Source organism: Bacillus rossius, chromosome 2 (genome assembly GCF_032445375.1).
Source record: "Bacillus rossius redtenbacheri isolate Brsri chromosome 2, Brsri_v3, whole genome shotgun sequence".
NCBI lineage: Eukaryota > Metazoa > Arthropoda > Insecta > Phasmatodea > Bacillidae > Bacillus > Bacillus rossius.
In genome coordinates this window covers 25,580,693-25,607,823 of record NC_086331.1, presented here as the reverse complement: position 1 = coordinate 25,607,823, position 27,131 = coordinate 25,580,693, and the positions used below count along the sequence as shown (strand labels likewise).

The following is a 27,131-nucleotide window of genomic DNA, read 5'->3' as shown; positions in this document are numbered from 1 at the left end:
TAACTTAAGTTAGTCAGGTCTAGAGCACGATACCAGCAATTGAAGAAACTTATATTGAAGGGGAGGGGAAAGGTAGGGAAAGTGAATGACATCATAGAAGTAGGCGAATGAAAGAGAATAATTCATGGCTTTCTCATAAGTTGATATCAGTGTTGTTGTTCATGTACTAGGGTGATTGTACCAATTACTGAACACGTACCATTGAATGAACCTCTGGGATTATCTTTAAAAAATAAGATATCTTTGGATTGTATAGTTCCATCAATTTTTTGTAGTTTTCTTGTAAACATATAGATGGCAGTGCAGTCATTTCAAGTGACACAGTGCCACCATTTTCTTTACAGCTCAAATGGTAATAGTGATGATGTGGATATGGCCACCTGAATGCCTCAGCTGTTAAGGTGAGGATTATTTCATAATTTTAGGCTTAGCAATTTTTATTCTAACAGTCAAATAAAGTAACTTGATTAATGTCTGTAGATTAAAGCAGCATTTAAATAGCAAATTCCTTACTAAACTGACATAATTTGCTCCTTAGTTTTGTTTATTTCAAGGAGTTCAGTTACTGGTTGCCAAAACATTGAAAATCTAGTCAATGAAAAAGTGTTCATTTACTGGGTAGCAGTGAAAATATTTTTTTTCCTTGCTTTGCTTCCTGTATGGCTGTGCCTACAAGTCTAAGTAGACATTAGGTCTAACCTCAAACTTGGAGAGCATGTATTCAGTAAATGAACAGCAAAACTAGGTGGTGTTCATTCACTAGAAAAGCTGCTTTTGTAAATGAACACTTATCATTTCTTTAACCAAGACCACTTCAGAATGTGTTTTTATGTTGTTACTGTACTTAAGATTGCCAAAATTTATATATAAAGTAAGATATTGCTCATTTCTTTCCAGATGGATGATAATTCGGAAATGACAGCGAGCCAGGGAAAGAAATATGAACGTTTTAAGTATAGCGAAGAAGACCTCACTTCAGCTTTAGAAGATATTAAGGCAGGAAACCTTAGTTTGAATAGTGCTGCTAAAAAATATGGTGTTCCTAAGGGAACACTTCATAATAAAATTATGGGCAAAGTTCCTATTCAACGAAAAATGGGACCAGATACTGTGCTGACAACAAAAGAAGAACAGAAGTTAGAAATGTGGATACTAAGCAAGGCAAAATTGGGATTTCCAATGCACCCGGATGTAGTTCAAGATGCTGTACAGACAGTTTTAAATAGTGGTGGACGGAAGACTCTGTTGAAAGACAATAGGCCGGGAAGGAAGTGGTTGGATTTGTTCCTTAAAAGACACCCTACTATTGGGAAAAGAAATGCTGAAATAATTTCCAAGGGTCGTGCTTCTGTGACGCAAGAACAAATTAGCAACTGGTTTTATGATCTCAGGACTCATTTGCAAGAGGAGGGGTGTGAAGATGTTTTACAAGATGGTGCAAGAATCATAAACTGTGATGAAACTGGAATGCAGCTTTGCCCTAAGACTGGTAAAGTTTTAGGACCTACAGACTTAAAGAATTTCTACGAAATAGCAGGTGGGCAAGAGAAAGAATCCATTACAATGTTGTGCAGCTTTTCTGCAAACGGGAGTATTATTCCACCCATGATAATTTACCCATACAAGCGGCTGCCAAAAAACATTGCTCATACTATTCCTGAAGAGTGGGGTTTTGGGAGATCGGACTCTGGGTGGATGGTTTCGAGTACATTTTATGAGTACATAGCAAACATTTTCTGGCCATGGTTATCACGCAATGGAGTAGTGTTTCCAGTGATATTGTTCTTAGATGGTCACAAATCTCATTTGAGTTTGGAAGTGTCGGAATTATGTGCTGAAAAGAAAATTATCCTCTACTGCCTGCCTCCCAATGCAACTCACATACTGCAACCATGTGATGTGACAGTGTTCCGGGCTTTAAAAGTAATGTGGAGAAAAGTGTATCACTCTCACAAACAGTCCTGCGGAAATATTACAAAAGCAAATTTTGCTCATATATTTAAAGAAGCTTTCGATGCTGCGATTAAACCAGATGTAATAATTAGTGGTTTCAGAGCTTGTGGTTTGTTCCCCTGTAATCCTGAAAATGTTGACTACACAAAATGTATCTCTCACAGGCGACAGGAGCTGAAAAAAGAAAGATGCCAAGAAGAGCAGACCGTACCAACAAAGAATGACTTCAAAATAGCTGTGAAAGTTATTGAATACTTGATCGGACCAAACAAAACAGAACAATTTTTGCAGACAGAAGAAAATACTTCTTTGCCAGTTTCAAATAGTAGTCTATTCAAAGTCTGGAAAGCCTGCAGAGAGCAAGTCAATGAGAAAAGTCAAGTTGGCCATGACAGACAAGCTACTCAGAATGCCAACAATCAAGACGAATGTGAATTGTTGAATGCCACCGACATTCCTGGTATTGACGACATTACTTTAACAACCGAGACTGACTTGTTAGATATTGGTTCCCTTCCAATTGAAATTGATGGTATTGTTTTTCATGGTATGGATGACACAAACATCACATATGGAACCAGAGAAAATTTGTACATTGCTGAGGTAGAGGAAGAAGCAACTGTACTGTCATGTAATGATGGTTTCAGAAAAGAAATTAGTATGAACATCCCAAGTGGAACCAGAAAAAATTTGAATGTTATTGAAGTAGAGGAAGAAGAAGAAACTGGAATGCTGTGTAATGATGAAGGATACACAAACAAAAGTAAAAGTACTGAAGAAATCTGTGTAAGAGACATTGTGGAAGATGTCATGAGCATGATACTTGAAGAAGTGGAAAATAAGTTGCGAACTGATTGTAAAGATCCAAAAGAAAATGGAAACCAGCACTGTAATGAAGATAATGCAACTGAAAAGGAGATTGAGAAAACAAGTGACCAAGAAATAGATTTGTGGGAGCAGCACTTGCACTGGCCACGAGTTAATGAGAAAAAAGCAATAAAAAGAGTACAGAAAGAAAAACAAATATATGCAATATCTTCAAACAAATGGCGTGAATTGCAGGTTAAGAAGGAAGACGAAAAGAAGGCAAAACAGAAAATCCAGCAAGAGAAAAAAGAAAATCGAAAGAAAAGACTACACGCAACAGTGAATAATAGACCGGCTATTAAACGAAGAAAGACTAAAGACAAAGTTGGTGAAACAACTACTGTTACTAGTAGGCCTCCTGAGACACAAGCAGAATTTCAGAAAGACTATGAGAGAAAAGATGTTATCCCTGGCACATATATTTTAGTTAAGTTTAAGTCAGGAGCAAAGAAGAATGTAGGACAGTACTACAAGTATGTATGTGTGACACAGGAGGTGCAAGGGGAAGAAATTAAAGTTGTAGGATTGAAGTCGACAGAAAACAATAGAACATTTCGTGTTGTTGATAGTGATGTTTCACACATAAGTTTTAGTGATATTGTTGCAATTTTGCCACAACCACTTATTGAAAGTGCAGGAGACAGGATAAAATATATTTTTAGAAATGATATTGAAATCAAAGAAAATTGATGCACGTAGAATACAAATCAATGTTACCTTGCAGCATCAAAACATGTATCTAAATTCCGTAACTTTGTGTTTCATGTAGCCTACTTAACTTTTTAAGCATGTAGGCCTAAGGTCTGCTAATGATTTGACTTCGTATTTCTTTACTTCATAGGCCTATTAGTGGCCTATCTTGCATTGCTCAGTACTTGTTCATTCATTGGGAAGTGTGTGTTCAGTATTTGGAATGAAGTGTTCAGTCACTGGTGTTTTTGCACTATTTGTATAAATTAGTTATTTTTATATTATGTTCATTGTTGAAGTAGTTCATATTTTTTTTACTTCAGTGCAGATGTTTAATAATCCAAAAAAACCTACCATAACATTCAGAAAAATAATTTCATACTAATAAAGAATTTTTATATCAGGATTTGCCTTAAATGTTCATTAATTGGTACAATCACCCTAATATTAATGTAGGCAGGGCCGCAACTAGAGTCTCTGGCAACCGGGGCATGAATGGATTCATGCGCCCCCCCCCCTTTTTTTTTGCACATACCACACCAATAAAGCGGTTTTCCGGGGGCCCTCCCACGGAAAAATGGTGCTATTTAAGCATTTTCCATACCTACATGTACTTAACAGTTTCTGTGCTTCTGTAACTTCCATGCAAAAAATTTTTACCAGTTACCAGTTGTAGTAGGAATTACAATGCAAGCGATTTCGGCGCCCCCACAGCTTTGCGCCCGGGGCCTACGCCCCGCTTGCACCCCCCTAGTTGCGGCCCTGAATGTAGGTATCAAAGTATTCTTGGTATCATGAATTAGAGTACAGTCCCACCCGGTGTACTCTAATTTGTGATACCAGTATCTAATTATTTTAAAAATGTGAAATATAGATAAAATTCTTGCATCGCGGCTTTTCCGTAAATAAAATTATAAAATTTGAAAAATGGTTTTTTCAAACACTAAAGGCATTCCTCTCTTTACCCTGAAAACAGAGTCTTAAAATTCCCATTGGTTTATAAGAAATCACTGTTTATAGTTTACATTACAATACCTGTGCATTGAAGCAGTCGCCGCCATATTTTGCTTACCTGTGTGGGTCCATGTGTTTAGGTTTTGGAGAACTTAAGTCAAATATGGAGAATGGTCTATTACGTAAGGTTAGCTATATATTGAAAATACTTTAAAACAGTTAGGTTAGTATAACTACATTAAATTTACTTTCAAATATTTTTAATCATTGCTTAGGAATTATCAATTAACAATGTAGCTATCCTGACCTAACCAACAGTTCACACGATTTCACAGTATTTTGAAAGTAGGTAGTTATACTAACCTAATCAACCGTCCAAACTTTTTAACAGTATTTTTAATGTATCTCAACTGTTCTCTAATTTCTCCTTCACATAAGTCTATGAAAGATGAAAGATGACATGAGCATCTTTCATGAGCATTTTTATCCTGCACTAAGTATGTGCTACTGAATTGCTCATGCGAGCAGCGAACTTCAATAAACTACAGTGAACTTTCGAACTATTCAAGCCTGGAATTGTAGTAATTACTACAAAACCATTAGAAATACGCAGCCTCAGAATGTACTGTTGTGAATATTAGGTTTGCAGATTCTGTGATTCTCCGTGTATGAGAACGTAAAAAAAATTGTGACAGCTGCATCAATGCATAGGTAATATGTAAGCTATAAAATGTGATTTCTCAGAAACCAGTTGGAATATAAAGACTGTTTTCAAGGTAAATACAAAAAATTTCTAGTTTTCGAAAAAAAAAGTATTTTCTGAATTTTACTATAAATTTCTAAAAAAGACCACATTGTAATAAAATTACTGAACTATACTATCCGAATAGCGATACCCGTATTTAGTTGTAAAGAAATCTTAAATTTCAAGAAAATGTGTTACTGGTATCATAATATTATTCTAGTTAACCATACAGCAAAAAAATAATAAGAAAATGACATAAGTTAAAAATATAGAATATATTCCCAGCCCAAAATACCCATATACCCGCACTTCTCCCAAAATAAATTAGGGGTGATAATTACGTAAGCGATGCCATTTTGGTGACTCTATGAAAAATTGTATGGTGTCACGTTCTAGAATAGTCCCATTAATTACTACACTTTAAAAAAAAACCTATTAGGCCTACAGCAATGGACTACCTATATGTAAACTAGGTTTTACTACACCTAAACATTTTAAGCTAGGTTTTTAAAAATGTCCATGAGCATAACCAACAATAAATTTCTGAAAGTAAAAATCATGCAAGAGACACAGCCTAAATTTGTTTGTCTAGATGTTAAGCACATGGATTATCAGGAGTGCAGAAATGTGAATCCTGAGAAGAGAGCCATACATAAGGTATAATAACCCTGAAAATTTATATGGTTACCTAATACAATAACATTAAAGGAAACCTACAAATTATTTTGTAAACTACATAACTAACCTAATTTTCGTAAGGCCTTAAATACCAAAATTTAAAAAATATATATTTTTAACATCAAATAATATTACTCATGAACATTAACTTTCCTTTCCTTCTTGTAATAAAAGTTATTGCAACTACTTCGACAACAAATTTACTATTGTTAGGAATTTTTAAAATATTAATATTCTAACTAAACACGAGATCAACCGCAATCGACGCATAAATTACTCAAATAGGTACACAAACGGAAAGGTAAACCCAGTAGATTATTTTAACTATCCACTAATTTATTGTTTACCTACAATTTATATACGTTTTAATATTCAAGTAATTATTGTACAGCAGTAATTTTGCAAGTAATAGTAAAGATTCGTATCACTACTACTTTCACCTACACGTAAGCGATTGTAAGCTATCCCCACTCAACCTTTTACACACGTCACACACATCATACACGCGCCAAATCCCCACGTGCTCTTACAATAAAAAAAAATGGCGCTAAATGATTATTACTTGTCTCTCAGAATCGTCTGCAACTCTTTAACTTGGTCATTGGACGGTAATATCTTGACGTTAAGGCCATACTCTTCTAGTGAATCAAATTTCGTTGTCCCCATTAAATTTGTTTATCAACTAGTGATGAGACCCATCGAATAAAGACTATCGACTACATCGATAGTACAAAACTATCGTTAGTCACGTCGAATGTGAAAACCATTCCATTAAATTAGACATATAGTAGTCGTATTCGCTCGTACCCAGCCAATCGGTGTGTTTTGTTTATTGATGTTTAGAAGTAACTAAATTTAATCGTTCACTTTGAGCTACAATATCATGATTAAAGGTACTTTTTGACGATGCTATCTCACAAATCCATGTAGATATCATTGTAGGTAAATTATTAAAATAAAATTGTTAGTTGAATAATGTTTAGAAAAACCCCTTACTGAAGTAGCAAGTTCATGTTCGCAATTAGAAGTTCACAGTTTTTTTCAGCCAACTTAGGTGGTTATACCTACTAGCAAAATGAATTCTTTTCTAAAAAAATTATAAAAATTAAAAAAAAAAATTACTTCCTGACATATTTTTAAATCAATATTTAAAATAGAATTTTTATAACTAAAGAACTTTACCAATTAAGTATTTATCATTTGAACAAGTAGTTAAGTACAAAAAATTGCAAAATTAGTAGGCCTATATAAATGTTCCTCCAAGACCAGGCTTTCGCAGTTGGTGCCTGTGGTGCCTGTATTCAGGATGCGGATTATGATGTTACTGCGGCCAACTTGCTTGACCTTAACCTTGACTTGGACCTTTGACCATTGAATTTTGCCATCTTAAATCGAGAGACCCAATTCCTGAATTTTGACATTTTCGTAATGGTCGTCATATGTAATCATGACATGTCTGATTTTCGTCTGCTGGAGGTCACCAGCTTGGTAGACGACATGTCAGCCATCTTGGTTTTTCTGTACAGCTGGAGCTGTCTCATGTGCATAAGGTCGAAGTTCCATTACCTGATAATGTTGTTGTGGTTCTTATTGAAAAAATAAATATTTTTCTTTCAAAATACATTGGAAGTGCTGTGATTCGAACCATTACAGCTCGGACCTCTGGGTTGGAAAACATACACCTTTGACCGCACAACCATCAAGTTTATTACCAGGTTGAGAATTAATTAAGGTATATAAAATATAACACACATTCGGAATTGTAACTTTTTAATTTGAAGGAATAAAGCATTACCTGTTCGAGACCGAACCATCTTTTTTTTTCTACGACATGCTACCAGGAGCACTAGTTAACACACATCACCTGCTAGAGAAAATCGCCGCCATATTGTTTTCAGTAATTTATACAATGAGTGTTAGCATACACAACATCCACCAGAGTGTGTTGCCACCATGTTAGTTTAATTTAGTCCGCTTGAATGCAGGAATAATTTATTACTGTGACGTCCACAATCTTGTCCTTTGGGCGCCATCTAGTAAATCTGTTTTATTTAGCTATAAATTCGGGAAGATATCCAAAATTCATCGAAAAAAAAATCACTCAATAATATGATTGATTCGAAAAGAATACACAGTACACACAGTACACATGCTGAACAACACACAGTAAACACTGGACACAAGATACACACACTGGACACACAGTACACACAATGCACACACAGTACACACACTGGACACACAGTACACACAATGCACACACAGTACACACACTGGACACACAGTACACACACTGGACACACGATGGACATTCAGAACACAAAGTACATGCAATGGACGCATAGCACACACACAGTACACACAGGGCATGGATTGAACACACAGTATGTACACACATACAATGCACACACAGTAATCACACACAATGAACATACATCCCATACAGTACAAAATGTTACGGAGATGTTTCAGAATTACATATTTTGAAACATAGTAACATTTTTGAAACATTTTCCAACCTACCTGAAACATCTGATATATATTTCAGAAACGTCAAAATGTCCGTCCTGTGAAATATTACAATTAAACCTCCCTGCAACATCAAATGGTAACCTTTCTGAAATGTTTTCACTAATGTCCCATCAATATTTCTGAATCATTTAACCGAAATATTTCCATAAATGTTCTGAAATATAAAATGTATCATCTGACCTAAAATACCTCTGGAAATTAGGTTGATTGAGGGTATATTTATAATTTAAAAGAATATTGCACTTTAATAGATACCATAATGTTACTGCTGCATTGGTCAGCTAGTCGCAGTGATGCGCAGTGACTGTGTTCCAATTCATCACAGCATGCCCTTCCTCTTTATCACTTTGTGCATAATGACCCCTTGATACCTCCTTTAGAAAGTGTTAATCGGTGGATTGGAATAATCTTGTTCGTATCTTCTTGTTTTCGTCAAGTTTTGCTTGTCCTTTGTAATGTGTCTTTTTTGGATTATAAAAAAAAATAGATATTGTAATACTATTTTGTTTGAGATTATTTTAAAGATGTGCTCTGGTAGGGCATAGAATGTAAATTTTTGTCGTTTTAATGTCACAATAATTGATTTTATTACTTAATAATATGGCTTGTACAATTACTGAAAAACAAATTAGAAATTTACTTATAATTTCTATCATATATAAGATTAAAAAAGGCCTGCAGACAAAATCCAACAATTCATGCAAATTAATGAAACCATATTCTCCACCCTACTGAGCTAAATTTAAATATGTAAATATATGAACCAAATTAAAGAAATAATTTAATTAATCTAATTCGACATCAGATGTTTTCCCAGGTCAGCATACCAGACATGCCTAACATTAATTTAGGCTACAAACTATTTTCTTATTCTAAAACAAATTATGGCCACGAAAGTAAAATTGAAATAAAAGTCTTCAGTATGCTTGCAAAGTGAATGAAACTTACATGAATGTCATAGGAAGCACAGCACTGGTGTCCATGGTTCTTGTCCAATAAGTACATTTTATGTTAATGGGGAATTTTAATGTGATATAGTGGCAGGCAGGAATGTAGCTACATCAGTACATGGGAAAAAGGGAACAAGCTAATGCACAAAGGTTCCATTATTAATACAATGACAATGTCGTCTTGTAATGAATAAATTAAATAAAGCTCCCAGTAGTATATAATAGTATTTCCGAGATCAGGCCTCAGGCGGTGGTGGTGGTGTCGGAGTCCGCCATCTTGGATTTGTGACGTCACGGCGGCAAAAATTCCTCAAAAGTCCTCAAAAATGACTCAAAATGACTCAAAATTTCCCGTTTTAAGAAAAAAAATTCCCGTTTTCGAGGGAAAAATTCCCGTTTCGAGGGAAAATTTCCCGTTTTATTCCTCAAAAATCCCAGCGGCTAGAAATGTCCTGATAGAGGCTTAAGCATCCTTAACTCAAGCCTCAGTTAAGCCTCTATCAGGATGTGACCTTGACCTTTGACCTTGACCCCGACGGCCATCTTGGATCCACCATCTTAGATCCGCCATAGTGTTCTCGAACATTCCGTCGATGTGTTATCCGCCATTTTGAATTATGACGTCACCGTTGCAATTTTCGTTACGCTCGCCATCTTTAACTTTTTAATGAAAATTTTTTTAAAAAATATAAAAAAATTCACTTAATAAAATTTTAATCAAAAATATCGAAAAAACATATATTTACGACACGGAGCTCGGAGTCCTCGGTTCGAACCCGGTGAGGGCAAAAAAAAATAAAAATGGTGACCGATCCTTCCCCTGTGGCGGGGTGCTGGCAGACTGACCCCCACCACTTATGTCAATGCACATATACCATCAGGTAGTATGACGTCATGTCCGCCATCTTGAAATTTGGACGCCATCTTGAAAATCTTTATTTATTATCCGATTTTAATGAAAAAAATTCCAAAATTCATCAAAAAATTAACGTATTTAAATTCTGTTTGATTATATCGATGTACGTCCTTGGTTCGATTCCCGACGAGAGTAAACAGTCGATCCTTCCTCCATGAAAGCTACCTAGACTGATCTATCACCACCAATACCAAGGTATATATCGTCAACTGGTATGACATCATGTCCGCCATCTTGTCTTCATCCACTGGAGACCACCATCTTGTTTTCGTGTGCTAAAGTGTGCCGATATCATGTAGTATAATTATCTGGTCACCACACCTTTGACCTTGACCTTTAACTGACCTTGACCTTGAAATTTGACCTTGAACTTGAACTTTGACCTTGACCTAGAAATTTGACCTTGACCTTAAATTTGACCTTGACCTTGAACTTTGACCTTGACCTTGAAATTTGACCTTGACCTTGAAATTTGACCTTGACCTTGGAATTTGACCTTGACCTTGAACTTTGACCTTGACCTTGAACTTTGACCTTGACCTTGAAATTTGACCTTGACCTTGAAATTTGACCTTGACCTAGAAATTTGACCTTGACCTTGAAATTTGACTTTGACCTTGAAATTTTACTTTGTCCTTGAAATTTGACTTTGTCCTTGATGTCCATCACGGATCCGTCATTTTATGTTCAGTACATGCTACCAGGAGCGACCACCTGCTGGAGTACACCATCTTGTGCGTGTACTCGTATTACCATCATGCTAGTTTTATTCTAACATATACAGTGCTGTAATCATTTATTACTGAGGTACCCACCATCTTAAAATTTGACCGCCATCTTGAAATCATGTAATTATTTAGCTAGAAATGCGGGAAAAATTCCAATAGTCTCCGAAAAAATCATTTATTAATTTACAAATCGAATCGATGGATCCCTGTCCACGGTTAGATTCTTGACCAGAGACAGTTGTAACTAATTATTAAATAAATGTTAGGTTCTGTTTTCCATTACCTTTCGCGGAGTTTATTAATCATTCACTCTACGAAAATCAACTCAAGTCAATATACCGGACCAACGAATTAAATCAGTGCCGATTAGCCTATTATGAAAGTCTAATTTTTCAATAATCTGAATAACATATAAGCCGTTCATGTACAAAGCCACACATATAGATCAATTGCCTTCAGTCCATGAGACCGAGTCATGTCATTATCAGACGTATAGGCTAGTCATTTCAGGACCACATGACCTTCGTAATCCATCGTGACATTTTTATACATTCTGAAGGACCAAGTAACCTTGTAAAATATTTTAGTAACACCAAGAGGTGATAAACTAGTAAATATTCAATCACTACATTTTGTACTACGCGCAGTCAACAAAAAAGGAAGCACCAACAACGAAAAGACAGCACCACCAACGAAAAGACAGCACATTTGGAAGCACCGACTACGAAAAGGCAGCACATTTGGAAGCACCGACAACGAAAAGGCAGCACATTTGGAAGCACCGTCATCGAAAAGGCAGCACATTTGGAAGCACCGACAACGAAAAGGCAGCACATTTGGAAGCACCGACAACGAAAAGGCAGCACATATGGAAGCACCGACAACGAAAAGACAGCACATTTGGAAGCACCAACAACGAAAAGGCAGCACATTTGGAAGCACCGACTACGAAATGCAGCACATTTGGAAGCACCGACTACGAAAAGGCAGCACATTTGGAAGCACCGGCAACGAAAAGGCAGCACATTTGGAAGCACCGACAACGAAAAGGCAGCACATTTGGAAGCACCGACAACGAAAAGGCAGCACATTTGGAAGCACCGACAACGAAAAGGCAGCACATTTGGAAGCACCGACAACGAAAAGGCAGCACATTGGAAGCACCGACAACGAAAAGGCAGCACATTTGGAAGCACCGACAACGAAAAGGCAGCACATTTGGAAGCACCGACAACGAAAAGGCAGCACATTTGGAAGCACCGACAACGAAAAGGCAGCACATTTGGAAGCACCGACAACGAAAAGGCAGCACATTTGGAAGCACCGACAACGAAAAGGCAGCACATTTGGAAGCACCGACTACGAAAAGGCAGCACATTTGGAAGCACCGTCATCGAAAAGACAGCACATTTGGAAGCACCGACAACGAAAAGGCAGCACATTTGGAAGCACCGACAACGTAAAGGCAGCACATTTGGAAGCACCGACAACGAAAAGGCAGCACATTTGGAAGCACCGACAACAAAAAGGCAGCACATTTGGAAGCGCCGACAACGAAAAGGCAGCACATTTGGAAGCACCGACAACGAAAAGGCAGCACATTTGGAAGCACCGACTACGAAAAGGCAGCACATTTGGAAGCACCGACTACGAAAAGGCAGCACATTTGGAAGCACCGACAACGAAAAGGCAGCACATTTGGAAGCACCGACAACGAAAAGGCAGCACATTTGGAAGCACCGACAACGAAAAGGCAGCACATTTGGAAGCACTGACAACGAAAAGGCAGCACATTTGGAAGCACCGACAACGAAAAGGCAGCACATTGGAAGCACCGACAACGAAAAGGCAGCACATTTGAAAGCACCGCCAACGAAAAGGCAGCACATTTTGGATGCATCATCGAATAAGGAAGCACATTTGGAAGCTCCATCAACTAAAAAAGGCAAAAAGGAAGCACAAGTTACGAGATCTAAGTCTTAGTAAGAAATCATAATACAAGAAATAAAAACATTACATTCTTATAATTTAAATTATTTATTTTATTGCTTTACATTATACAAATGCAAGTAAAACAAGTCAATATTGTATGTAGCCAGCATTCCTCAGTTCTTTGAGTATGAAGGATATTTCTTTGATGCACGAATAGTTTCCTGCACAAAGCGAACCATGTAGAAGTCTTTGCCGGTCAACCAATATGTTTGGATCTTTCCATGATGTGTAATCATTCTCTTCTACCACCATCTTCCTTGCACCTTTATAATAAATATTATGATCTCTGGTGTCTTCCGTTTTACCACCAACCTCAGGGTAACTTTCATGTTTGAGACGGTGATCATCACAAGCTTGATCAGATTTATTTAATATATCACGTAGTTTCCATCGTTTCGGTCTCAGGACACCGCCACATTCTTCGATCTTGGCAGCTTTAGGTGCTTTATCATAGTCTATGTCTTTGTCAACAGCCTCAGAGTCACTGTAACAATCACCGTAGAAGGAATCGTCTTCACCCAATTTACCATAATAATTCGATGTTGATGATGTTGAAGTGTCTTCATCGTCTTCGTGCTTCCTTTTTAGGAGTCCATCATTTTTACAAAGTAGGAAAGATCTACTTGAATTCGGCTGGAATATATTCTCACTTTTCACGTTAAGGATTCTTCCATTGTCTTCATTCTTCCGTAAATCATCAACCTTCTTCAATTTAAGTTCTTTGTCGAGATCGGAAGAGCCAAGAAAATTATTGTCGTAATGCAGATCACTCTTCCTTAGGCTAGTAGATTCATCGTTGTCCTCTAGCTTGTACGCAGGCTTGGCGCTACAAGTTCTGCCATGTCTTTTTAGGCTCTCTCTCCGCGTAAACGACTTGCTACATCGAACACAACTTATCATATTGCGCAGTGGATTTTAAACACAGTCATTCTTCTCGTGTTGTCTTTTATTCTTTCTCAAGATAAACTCTTTACTGCAAAACTTACACCTATGTTCTTTCGATACAGCGTCAGATCCCAAATCGGAATTCATATTAGTTACTGAGACTAATGCCAGATACCAATTGAGTGTTTTAAATTATATTCAATACTTAAATAGAAATTTTTTCATATTTCATCAGCGAGAATTAATATATCTCATGCAAAAGTACTTTATGCATGTAGTTCTGCTTTTCAACAACATATGTCGCCACATGTTGCTTGCAGGTAAATAATATTTAGTTATTTTATGCGGGATGCGGGATGCTCACTAGCGATCGCAAAAGAAGGATGGCTTCGTTAGACTCCAAGGAAAAGGAAGTTCGTCTTGCATGTTGGTGCTCCACAGATGTCTCATGGCGTAATATTAATTTGACTGAGTAATGATATTTGTTAATTCCACCTGATAAAAATATTGCAAGTTTTGATTTAGTAGCATAAATTATCGAATTAAATGTAACTCCAAATAAAATGACATGTCTCATTAGAACAAAAAAAATTCCATGCAGAGAGCGGCTTCTCAGAATAGTCAGAAACACTTGAAGAAACCACAGGAATGATTGCAAGAACACGGGAAAAACCATCAAAATATTGTCAAGAATAATCAGGAGCACACTGAGAAAACCACTATAATATTAACAATAATAATCGGAAGCACACGGAGAAAACCATCATAATATTAACCAGATTAATCGGAAGCACACAGAGAAAACCACCACATGTTTTCTTTGATATCATAAAATTACAAGAAAAAATATTTAAAAATTAAAATTAATTAATAAAAAATTTAAAAAAAATAAAAAAAAATGCATAAATTTCTGGCTTGTACAAGAACTCTATCTTTGCTCAACAATGATAAGTTAACAAGCTAGCAGAAACTGTTTATGCATTTTTTTTTATTTTTTTTTATTTTTTATTAATTTATTTTTATTTTTAAATATTTTTTCTTGTAATTTTATGATATCAAAGAAAACATGTGGTGGTTTTCTCTGTGTGCTTCCGATTAATCTGGTCAGTATTATGATGGTTTTCTCCGTGTGCTTCCGATTATTATTGTTAATATTATGGTGGTTTTCTCAGTGTGCTCCTGATTACTCTTGACAATATTTTGATGGTTTTTCCCGTGTTCTTGCAATCATTCCTGTGGTTTCTTCAAGTGTTTCTGACTATTCTGAGTAACCGCTCTCTGCATGGATTTTTTTTGGTCTAATGAGACATGTCATTTTATTTGGAGTTACATTTAATTCGATAATTTCTGCTACTAAATCAAAACTTGCAATATTTTTATCAGGTGGAATTAACAAATATCATTACTCAGTCAAATTAATATTACGCCATGAGACATCTGTGGAGCACCAACATGCAAGACGAACTTCCTTTTCCTTGGAGTCTAGCGAAGCCATCCTTCTTTTGCGATCGTTAGTGAGCATCCCGCATCCCGCATAAAAGAACTAAATATTATTTACCTGCAAGCAACATGTGGCGACATATGTTGTTGAAAAGCAGAACTACATGCATAAAGTACTTTTGCATGAGATATATTAATTCTCGCTGTTGAAATATGAAAAAATTTCTATTTAAGTATTGAATATAATTTAAAACACTCAATTGGTATCTGGCATTAGTCTCAGTAACTAATATGAATTCCGATTTGGGATCTGACGCTGTATCGAAAGAACATAGGTGTAAGTTTTGCAGTAAAGAGTTTATCTTGAGAAAGAATAAAAGACAACACGAGAAGAATGACTGTGTTAAAAACCCACTGCGCAATATGATAAGTTGTGTTCGATGTAGCAAGTCGTTTACGCGGAGAGAGAGCCTAAAAAGACATGGCAGAACTTGTAGCGCCAAGCCTGCGTACAAGCTAGAGGACAACGATGAATCTACTAGCCTAAGGAAGAGTGATCTGCATTACGACAATAATTTTCTTGGCTCTTCCGATCTCGACAAAGAACTTAAATTGAAGAAGGTTGATGATTTACGGAAGAATGAAGACAATGGAAGAATCCTTAACGTGAAAAGTGAGAATATATTCCAGCCGAATTCAAGTAGATCTTTCCTACTTTGTAAAAATGATGGATTCCTAAAAAGGAAGCACGAAGACGATGAAGACACTTCAACATCATCAACATCGAATTATTATGGTAAATTGGGTGAAGACGATTCCTTCTACGGTGATTGTTACAGTGACTCTGAGGCTGTTGACAAAGACATAGACTATGATAAAGCACCTAAAGCTGCCAAGATCGAAGAATGTGGCGGTGTCCTGAGACCGAAACGATGGAAACGACGTGATATATTAAATAAATCTGATCAAGCTTGTGATGATCACCGTCTCAAACATGAAAGTTACCCTGAGGTTGGTGGTAAAACGGAAGACACCAGAGATCATAATATTTATTATAAAGGTGCAAGGAAGATGGTGGTAGAAGAGAATGATTACACATCATGGAAAGATCCAAACATATTGGTTGACCGGCAAAGACTTCTACATGGTTCGCTTTGTGCAGGAAACTATTCGTGCATCAAAAAAATATCCTTCATACTCAAGGAACTGAGGAATGCTGGCTACATACAATATTGACTTGTTTTACTTGCATTTGTATAATGTAAAGCAATAAAATAAATAATTTAAATTATAAGAATGTAATGTTTTTATTTCTTGTATTATGATTTCTTACTAAGACTTAGATCTCGTAACTTGTGCTTCCTTTTTGCCTTTTTTAGTTGATAGAGCTTCCAAATGTGCTTCCTTATTCGATGATGCATCCAAAATGTGCTGCCTTTTCGTTGGCGGTGCTTTCAAATGTGCTGCCTTTTCGTTGTCGGTGCTTCCAATGTGCTGCCTTTTCGTTGTCGGTGCTTCCAAATGTGCTGCCTTTTCGTTGTCAGTGCTTCCAAATGTGCTGCCTTTTCGTTGTCGGTGCTTCCAAATGTGCTGCCTTTTCGTTGTCGGTGCTTCCAAATGTGCTGCCTTTTCGTTGTCGGTGCTTCCAAATGTGCTGCCTTTTCGTAGTCGGTGCTTCCAAATGTGCTGCCTTTTCGTAGTCGGTGCTTCCAAATGTGCTGCCTTTTCGTTGTCGGTGCTTCCAAATGTGCTGCCTTTTCGTTGTCGGCGCTTCCAAATGTGCTGCCTTTTTGTTGTCGGTGCTTCCAAATGTGCTGCCTTTTCGTTGTCGGTGCTTCCAAATGTGCTGCCTTTTCGTTGTCGGTGCTTCCAAATGTGCTGCCTTTTCGTTGTCGGTGCTTCCAAATGTGCTGCCTTTACGTTGTCGGTGCTTCCAAATGTGATGCCTTTTCGTTGTCGGTGCTTCCAAATGTGCTGTCTTTTCGATGACGGTGCTTCCAAATGTGCTGCCTTTTCGTAGTCGGTGCTTCCAAATGTGCTGCCTTTTCGTTGTCGGTGCTTCCAAATGTGCTGCCTTTTCGTTGTCGGTGCTTCCAAATGTGCTGCCTTTTCGTTGTCGGTGCTTCCAAATGTGCTGCCTTTTCGATGACGGTGCTTCCAAATGTGCTGCCTTTTCGTTGTCGGTGCTTCCAAATGTGCTGCCTTTTCGTAGTCGGTGCTTCCAAATGTGCTGTCTTTTCGTTGGTGGTGCTGTCTTTTCGTTGTTGGTGCTTCCTTTTTTGTTGACTGCGCGTAGTACAAAATGTAGTGATTGAATATTTACTAGTTTATCACCTCTTGGTGTTACTAAAATATTTTACAAGGTTACTTGGTCCTTTAGAATGTATAAAAATGTCACGATGGATTACGAAGGTCATGTGGTCCTGAAATGACTAGCCTATACGTCTGATAATGACATGACTCGGTCTCATGGACTGAAGGCAATTGATCTATATGTGTGGCTTTGTACATGAACGGCTTATATGTTATTCAGATTATTGAAAAATTAGACTTTCATAATAGGCTAATCGGCACTGATTTAATTCGTTGGTCCGGTATATTGACTTGAGTTGATTTTCGTAGAGTGAATGATTAATAAACTCCGCGAAAGGTAATGGAAAACAGAACCTAACATTTATTTAATAATTAGTTACAACTTTCTCTGGTCAAGAATCTAACCGTGGACAGGGATCCATCGATTCGATTTGTAAATTAATAAATGATTTTTTCGGAGACTATTGGAATTTTTCCCGCATTTCTAGCTAAATAATTACATGATTTCAAGATGGCGGTCAAATTTTAAGATGGTGGGTACCTCAGTAATAAATGATTACTGCACTGTAGCATGTTAGAATAAAACTAGCATGATGGTAATACGAGTACACGCACAAGATGGTGTACTCCAGCAGGTGGTCGCTCCTGGTAGCATGTACTGAACATAAAATGACGGATCCGTGATGGACATCAAGGACAAAGTCAAATTTCAAGGACAAAGTAAAATTTCAAGGTCAAAGTCAAATTTCAAGGTCAAGGTCAAAGTTCAAGGTCAAGGTCAAAGTTCAAGGTCAAGGTCAAATTCCAAGGTCAAGGTCAAATTTCAAGGTCAAGGTCAAATTTCAAGGTCAAGGTCAAAGTTCAAGGTCAAGGTCAAATTTCAAGGTCAAGGTCAAATTTCAAGGTCAAGGTCAAAGTTCAAGTTCAAGGTCAAATTTCAAGGTCAAGGTTAGAGTTCAAGGTCAAGGTCAAAGGTGTGGTGACCAGATAATTATACTACATGATATCGGCACACTCTAGCACACGAAAACAAGATGGTGGTCTCCAGTGGATGAAGACAAGATGGCGGACATGATGTCATACCAGTTGACGATATATACCTTGGTATTGGTGGTGATAGATCAGTCTAGGTAGCTTTCATGGAGGAAGGATCGACTGTTTACTCTCGTCGGGAATCGAACCAAGGACGTACATCGATATAATCAAACAGAATTTAAATACGTTAATTTTTTGATGAATTTTGGAATTTTTTTCATTAAAATCGGATAATAAATAAAGATTTTCAAGATGGCGTCCAAATTTCAAGATGGCGGACATGACGTCATACTACCTGATGGTATATGTGCATCGACATAAGTGGTGGGGGTCAGTCTGCCAGCACCCCGCCACAGGGGAAGGATCGGTCACCATTTTTATTTTTTTTTGCCCTCACCGGGTTCGAACCGAGGACTCCGAGCTCCGTGTCGTAAATATATGTTTTTTCGATATTTTTGATTAAAATTTTATTAAGTGAATTTTTTTATAATTTTTAAAAAAATTTTCATTAAAATCGGATGATAAAAAAGTTAAAGATGGCGAGCGTAACGAAAATTGTAACGGTGACGTCATAATTCAAAATGGCGGATAACACATCGACGGAATGTTCGAGAACACTATGGCGGATCTAAGATGGTGGATCCAAGATGGCCGTCGGGGTCAAGGTCAAAGGTCAATGTCACATCCTGATAGAGGCTTAACTGAGGCTTGAGTTAAGGATGCTTAAGCCTCTATCAGGACATTTCTAGCCGCTGGGATTTTTGAGGAATAAAACGGGAAATTTTCCCTCGAAACGGGAATTTTTCCCTCGAAAACGGGATTTTTTTTTCTTAAAACGGGAAATTTTGAGTCATTTTGAGTCATTTTTGAGGACTTTTGAGGAATTTTTGCCGCCGTGACGTCACAAATCCAAGATGGCGGACTCCGACACCACCACCACCGCCTGAGGCCTGATCTCGGAAATACTATTATATACTACTGCTCCCCAAGCTATCTGGATATGATCTCCTTATTCTCAGCACAGAAAGTATGCTAATATTTACTTAATCCATAACAACCAAACCCCACTTGCATAGGAGACATGATTACTGAGCATTTTAAAATATAATTTTTACAACCCATTGTGTTATGGCCACTTCAAGTTTGTTTTTGAGTATCATAAATGAGCACTTGTCCAACGATGTCTTTATCTGTATTTGAACAATGTCTTGAGAATTTGGGTGTGGTTTTCTATTGCATTTAGATGTTGACATCTCAAAAATCACGACACTTTTATTGTGTACGGTATCAGTCTAGATAATCATGTGGTATTACATTAACTTAAAACACTTGATACACACAAGAAAAAAAAATACATTGAACCTCAAATGTTATAGAAATAAAAAACTAATATACCTATATACAGTACATACACTAACATATTACAATGGAAAATTCCTACTTTTATGTTGCACTGCAAACATGTATTAACATAATGAACAGCCATGATACTTGACCTGTGCTCTTATTGTGATGTACTTTTCTCCTTATTTAATGCTATAGTATATATGGCTGGTGCTTGTGATTTGGACATTTGCAAGAAAGAAAAAGTGTGTTTGAAAACCCTCAAAAGACATGTAACAGTTTTATGTTATAATTAATGTCTTTTTCTTCTTAAACACACATATACTAATTTACAGGGGGTCTAAACACGAAATAATGCAGTCTTAATACAAATTCATCATATAGCTTTATAATCGGCATATTGTTTTCAATTTCACACAAGGTCAACATAAATGAGACTGGATTGGAATCGGCTGTCCTCTCTAAACGAAAAACTTGTATGACCAGCCTAAATGAAGTGAGATGGCTGTGTAGTAGTGGAATATAAATGGGAATGAAACAAATGTGCAATGAGAAATACTCTACACCATTGCAATGTCCCTTTCCCTAATTGAAAGACTTATTGTATCAGACAAGAGCTAAAATTGATCCAGCTACCCGAACGTTGAGATGCCAGTGACTTGCTGACGATACAAATAGTGACAGATCATAAAAATTCTGGTTTCCTTAATTTTTTCTATAGATAGCATGTTAATCCATCTAAAGTTCATGGATTGTGCTAGGTTTTATATTTGTATTTTAATACTACCAAATTGACTAAATAAGGATAAAACAACAAATACAATATGGAAATAGAGTATAGGGGCTCTTAAATCCAAATTTTCAAAGTAAATGCATAAAATAATACTAACACAACAGTACTTCCACACAAACTAGATTCAAATGAGATCACAAATTTATTGTAAACAAATAATATAAATAATTCTGTAATATGCAGTACAAAGTTTTAAAATAATATGCATGGCGAGTTATACTTTGTACAAAATAGAAGGTACGTAGGTAGTTTGGTCTAACTCGTCAACAATGAAGTCATTAGAGATATAGGAACTTATTCGGACAGACAATAGTGTTTTGGATTGTAACTTCTATGATGAATTATATGAAACCAGCCAAGAATGCACCTGAAGTAAGTTAAGAACCATGTATAACCATAATCAGAAAGCCACACAAGGTCAAACCAGGTTCTTTCCATTTGAATACTTAACAATAGAGGAAAGATGCAAAGGGATATATTCAATAACAAATAACAACACAGTCTGAGAAGTAGACTTTAAAAAAACCACATATAAACTATATATTAAATAATTATAACATGACATTTTTAACTATCAACTCTATGCAGGTGTTCTTGATATTTTTTCTGAAAAAGAAAAAAAAAAACAATTATTTTTAACTTGCTTCAATAAGGTCAATTATGACATGTATGTGAGATTTTTTTAACATGTAGACACTGAGTTGTTACATTATTTATTTTTAAATTAACATGCAAACAGAAAATAAATACAACATAATTAATTTATGTGTTGTGCACAGTAAATAAACATAAATTACCATTAACTACATATAGGTTATGCAATATATTATATAAAGTATATTATAAAAGCCCGAAGGTGATAACTGAAGAAAATAAATTGGTCTAAGCAAATTCTGTTAAAACCAAAATATTTACGAACCTATAGGCCTATATTTGTGTGATTTTTAACTAAAGATAACATGAAAGGGACTAACTCATACATTAGCATTCATGTTCTACAGTCAACGACCATATAGCGGCATAGCTATAGGAAGTAGAAAACTGGTTAGATGCTCTAACAATTTTGTTAAATCGCGAATATCCTGCTAATGCATCACATAAATTAAAAACCAGACTGAAAACAGCGCACATATAAATATGGCACGGGAATGTTTGAGCATAATAATCTTATCTTTTAACCTACAGGTTTACACATTTCATTTATTTTAATTTACTTGAAAAGCAAATATTTATTTTGTAAAATGCACAACAAGCATGATGGGAAATTTCAATGTAGTGTCACAGATACATTTCAGAATCAACCACAATTTAATATTGCAAAACGAATCTTGCTGAAATATAAGGTAGGTACTGAAACTTCATTTATAGACATGAGTACTATGTGTTCAATGAAATGTTTATGAAATATTCCAGAAACATGACAGTTGAAATGTAATGTATACGAAACATAGTAATGTTACTGCAATACCCCAAACATGTTACCTACTGAAATTTTGTGTGCTGTATGGGACAGCTTACACATGGACCCACAGTACACACAGACTGGATACATAATGAACACACAGTACACACACAGGACATGCAATGAACAAATACACAATACACACACACCGAAAACATAGTGAACACCAAATTTACACACAGAAACACGCATTTAACGAAAAGGACGCACATTTGAACACAAATTCGAGTAAAAAAAGAAAGCACATTTAAAGAAAAGGGCGTACATGTGCACGAACATTCAATTCAGTAGGATGCGATCGTCAATTTACGTTATAATATAATGTATCCTACAGTCATTGGCTCCCGCTATCTTACGCCTAGCTGCTATTTGGCTACGAGACTAGTTGGCTACGAAGCTGCGAGACTACAGTATTACGAGACTACAAGGCTTCAACTGTCTACGAGGCTACAAGACTACTAGACTACAAGCCTACGAGGCTACGAGGCTACAATTCTACGAGGCTACGAGACTACTTGGCTCTAACAGTCATTGACTCCATTCAGCTGCGAGAGTTAAGAGGCCACTACAGTGTTTCAGGGGCACTACGCAACCCGCGTTAACCTCGTAAGATTCAATGCTATTTTCATTTTGCTTATAACTAATTAACTAATATAGATATCGAAATGATGCTTGCTTGATATGTAAGACAACGATGCTCTTATCAAAGCCCCTTTCTTCAAAAACGTGCATAAATTATGGTTAGTAGTATAGGAATGGGCATACTGAAACTGGCGCTGGCGCGTGGAGCCGGAGCCGGTGTCCGCCATATTGGATTGTGACGTCACGGCGGCCATCTTGGATGGTTGTGACCTTGACCTTTGAACTTGACCTTGACCCCGATGGTCATTTTGGATCCGCCATCTTGGATCCGCCATTTTGGATGACGTAATCGTGTTCTCGAAAATTCCGGCGTTGTGTTTTCCGCCATATTGGATAATGACGTCACCGTTTCAATTTTCGTTACGGTCGCCATCTTTAACTTTTTTATTTATTATCATATTTTAATGAAAAAAAATTTAAAATTTATTAAAAAATCCATTTAATAAAATTTTAATAAAAAATATTTAAAAAACAAACATTAACGACACGGAGTTCGGAGTCCTCGGTTCGAACCCGACGAGTGCAAAAAAATAAAATAAAAATGGCGACCGATCCTTCCCCCGTGGTGGGTGCTAGCAGACTGACCCCCACCACTTTTACCAACGCACATATATATCGTCACCTAGTATGACGTCATGTCCGCCATCTTGTCTTCATCCGCTGGAGACCACCATCTTGTTTTCGTCTGCTAGAGTGCACCGACGCCATGTTAGTTTAATTCTTACCCGCTAGAGTGCAGTAATCATTTATTATTGCTGTGACACCCGCCATCTTGTCATTTGGCCGCCATCTTGAAATTTGGCCGCCATCTTGAAATCATGTAATAATGTAGCTAGAAAAGCGGGAAAAAATCCAAAATTCATTAAATAAATTAGTAATCCATATAATGATTGATAAGATCGACTAAGGTCCTTGGTTCGATCACGGGCCGATACAAAACAACTTTAATTTAAAAAAAATACCACAAAAGCGACAGGTTTGAGAAAATAAAAACACCACAAGTTCTTTTAAAAAAATTTTATTACACAAATTCAGTACACTACTACAAGTACAAAAAAAATACACAGACAAATTACTAAAGTCTTGTGGATTTCTCGATGTCTGCATCTGACACCCACGAATTAAAGCGAGGTGGAAAGCCCCACCACTTGACGTAGGACAGTCCATTTCTTCGTTTTATAATCTTCTCCACCAAGTACATATCGGGATACAACGTAGGCTGAATCTCTTCGGCATAGAAGCCGCCATGGATAGGTTTGTGGTCCAAATCTTCGAGGTAGTAGGTCCTAGGCTCTGATTCATGAACATGTGTCACACGGAAAAGTTCGGGACTCCAGTTCGCAGTGAAACCTTTCTCGAAGATACCTTTCTGCTTGGAGATTCGCACAATATCGCCGACGTTAGCTTTACGCTTTCGTGGATCTTTCTTCTTCGTGTTGGAAAACACTGTTTGAAGCAGGCGATTGTCCTTTACGTCCTTTGGCTTCATTTTCGTGGTTGAATGCACAGTGGAATTATACTCGCTTATTAGTTTCGGCAAGATGTCAAACCACTTGTAATTTCCGTTAGCCGTGAACTGTCGCCACATCTTGGAACGCAAAGTTCTGTTAAACCTTTCGACAACGGAGGCTTTGACGTTACTAAATGTAGAGTAGTGTTTGATGCCATACTTCTTCATCAAAGCCTTGAAGGTCGCATTGTAGAATTCTTTCCCGAGGTCCGTTTGCAGGTGCGATGGTACACGTCCATCACGCAAAATATTGTTCATGGCCTGGGCTACGTCAGTTGCAGTCTTTGATTTGACAGGTCTCGCCCAAGCGAACTTGCTATAAACATCGATGACTGTCAACATGTACTTGAAACCTTTATTCAATCGGGAATACGGTATCATCTCAACAAGGTCTGCCTGGAATAAATCGTCAATTCCACGAACTATGACTTTGCGACGAAGGTATTTCCGTCTAGCAGGAGCATGAAGTTCGCGAGCGATTCCGGTTCGACTCATTGTATGTAGCCGGCTTCCCTCAGTTCTTCAAGTATGGAGACTATTTCGTTGATGTGTGAATAGTTTCCTACGCTAAGCGAAGCATGTAGAATTCTAAGTCGATCAACTAATTCATTAGGGTCGTCCCAATATACATATTCAAATGTCTGACCAATTTCTAGCTTTTGTAAACCTTCGCCATGTATTGTTAGTTCACTGAAGAGATTAGCGAGAATGTCGATTTTTTCATGATCTACGTCTTTATATACACCACTATCTGGATTGTTATCGCGAAAATGTGCGTTGGTTAGCTCTAGCAGTTTTTTGTACTCTTGTAAGTCTTTGTGAGAATATCCTTTAGGCTCCCTGCGAAACAGCAATTCGTACAGACCCGGAGTCCCGCGAGTTTTGAATGCTTCTACGCGCACGATATTTCCTGGTAGAAAGTCTATTTCTTTAGCACCGAGGAACCATTTATTATGTTTTCTGTACACTCCGTAGGTCGTGTCATTATTCCGGCTCGTAAACGATATCAGGTATGGTCGGACCATTGCATTAACTTGATGTCCCTTTTTCGGTATTTTTTTCTTGTGCATGGACTCTGTACTTAAGTCCTCTTCTTCTCGATCTGGTTCATACTTTCTCTTCTTTACAGTCGGCATTTCATCTTCAACTTCTGCTTTCACAATGATGGCTGGTTCTTCCTTGTTTTTAAGTTCGTCGAGGCGACTAGTGATTGGTTTAAATATCTCCTCATTTTCCATCTCACGTGCAAGTCTGGTTCGTCTAGCAAGTAAATATTTTTCGCGAACAGACTGTATAGCTCGGTGAAGGTCACTGGCCAGATCCGACATTGTACTGGCTGAAAACTTATTGCAAGACCTCCTTTTATACTTTTTTATTCGTTCGCAGAAACTTCTTTCTTGTGTTTGGCTAAATCTGAATTTGTTGACGATTGAGATAGTGATGCTTTCAGACTACTTTGAAAAGTCCTCAGATCGTCCCGTCTTTGTGCATTCGATACTTCGATCATGTCGCGAATGCGAGAATCCGAAGCCTCCACGCGCTGGTCTATGGCTACGAGGTACTCAAGTAATTCATTTTTCACCCCGTCTACTTTTTGAGCCAGTAGCGAAATGTATTTGCGGATAACGTCGTCATGAGACTTGAGAGCAGTACGTAAGTCTCGACTGCTACGACCGAATTTTGAAATGCTATGACTCATGTTTGGCGATAAACTGATCGAAACCTCGTCTGTACCTGCCCTTATATAGAGGCCAGTCTTTGACTATGACTAGGAATCCGTGTTCTTCTTTCCAACACAAGGAGCACATGTCTTTGAATTCCTGAAACGACATGTCGGTGTTTACGTGATCGTCATAAGCGTGGCGTAAATTAAGTTCGTCCATGCGAAACAAAACTATGACGTTTGCGTTGTCTCGTAGGAGATGTTTTGGAATACGACTGTACGTCTGACACAGGTAAACGCAGTCTACCTTGGCGTGTCTACCCATGGAAAAGTACTCTTGTATTATGCCTTGTTTCTCGCACATTACATCGTCGAAAACAAACACGGAATTGGCTTTTGCTTCGTTTGGAGGTACAACATCGGTATTATCGCTAAACGGAAAATACTCCAGACCATCCACAGATTGTAGAACAGTAGCTAGGCGCCGGTACTTTGGCTGTTGCAACGACTTGGAATACAAGTAGACGTTCTCGAACCGAAGACCGTTTGGCTCCTCCAGTAAACTCAGTAAAACACACGTCTTGCCACAGTTGGACGGACCCGCCATTATGCATCGTACGGCAGAAGGCAACAGTAAGCCATGCCGTGATTCACGCGCACTAAATACATCGTCTTGCGTAATGCGTACGGGCAAACACACGTCTTGCTTGACCACCTCCATCGTACTGACGAAAATTCTATAAGAGCAATCGTATTTATTGATTTTAGGTCAGTTGTGCGTAATGACTCGAATAGGTAAGAACAAAAAACACATCGGTGCAGGACTCGTGAACTCGCTGATAAACAATCTACCATTCGAGCTACACATTCCCGGCTACAGATTTTGCGGCCCCGGCACGAAACTAGCGAAAAGGTTAGCTCGCGGTGACGTGGGCATTAATTCACTCGACGAAAAGTGCAAGCAGCACGATATCGCATATTCATTAAGCAAGGACCTGGAATCCAGACACCGGGCCGACGAGATATTGGCACAGGAAGC

General features: G+C 37.5%; 1 protein-coding gene across 1 annotated transcript in view; it reads right to left on the bottom strand.

Annotated features, from left to right (window-relative positions):
* The window catches only part of LOC134529186 (uracil phosphoribosyltransferase homolog), a 74,335-nt gene extending 67,759 nt beyond the window's left edge, over positions 1–6,576 (bottom strand). The window contains exon 1 of the mRNA XM_063363021.1: positions 6,450–6,576. Within this exon, the coding sequence (XP_063219091.1) occupies positions 6,450–6,553 (104 nt within the window). The 5' untranslated portion in view covers positions 6,554–6,576. The remainder of the gene's footprint in view (positions 1–6,449) is intronic.
* Positions 6,577–27,131: the final 20,555 nt, after the last annotated feature.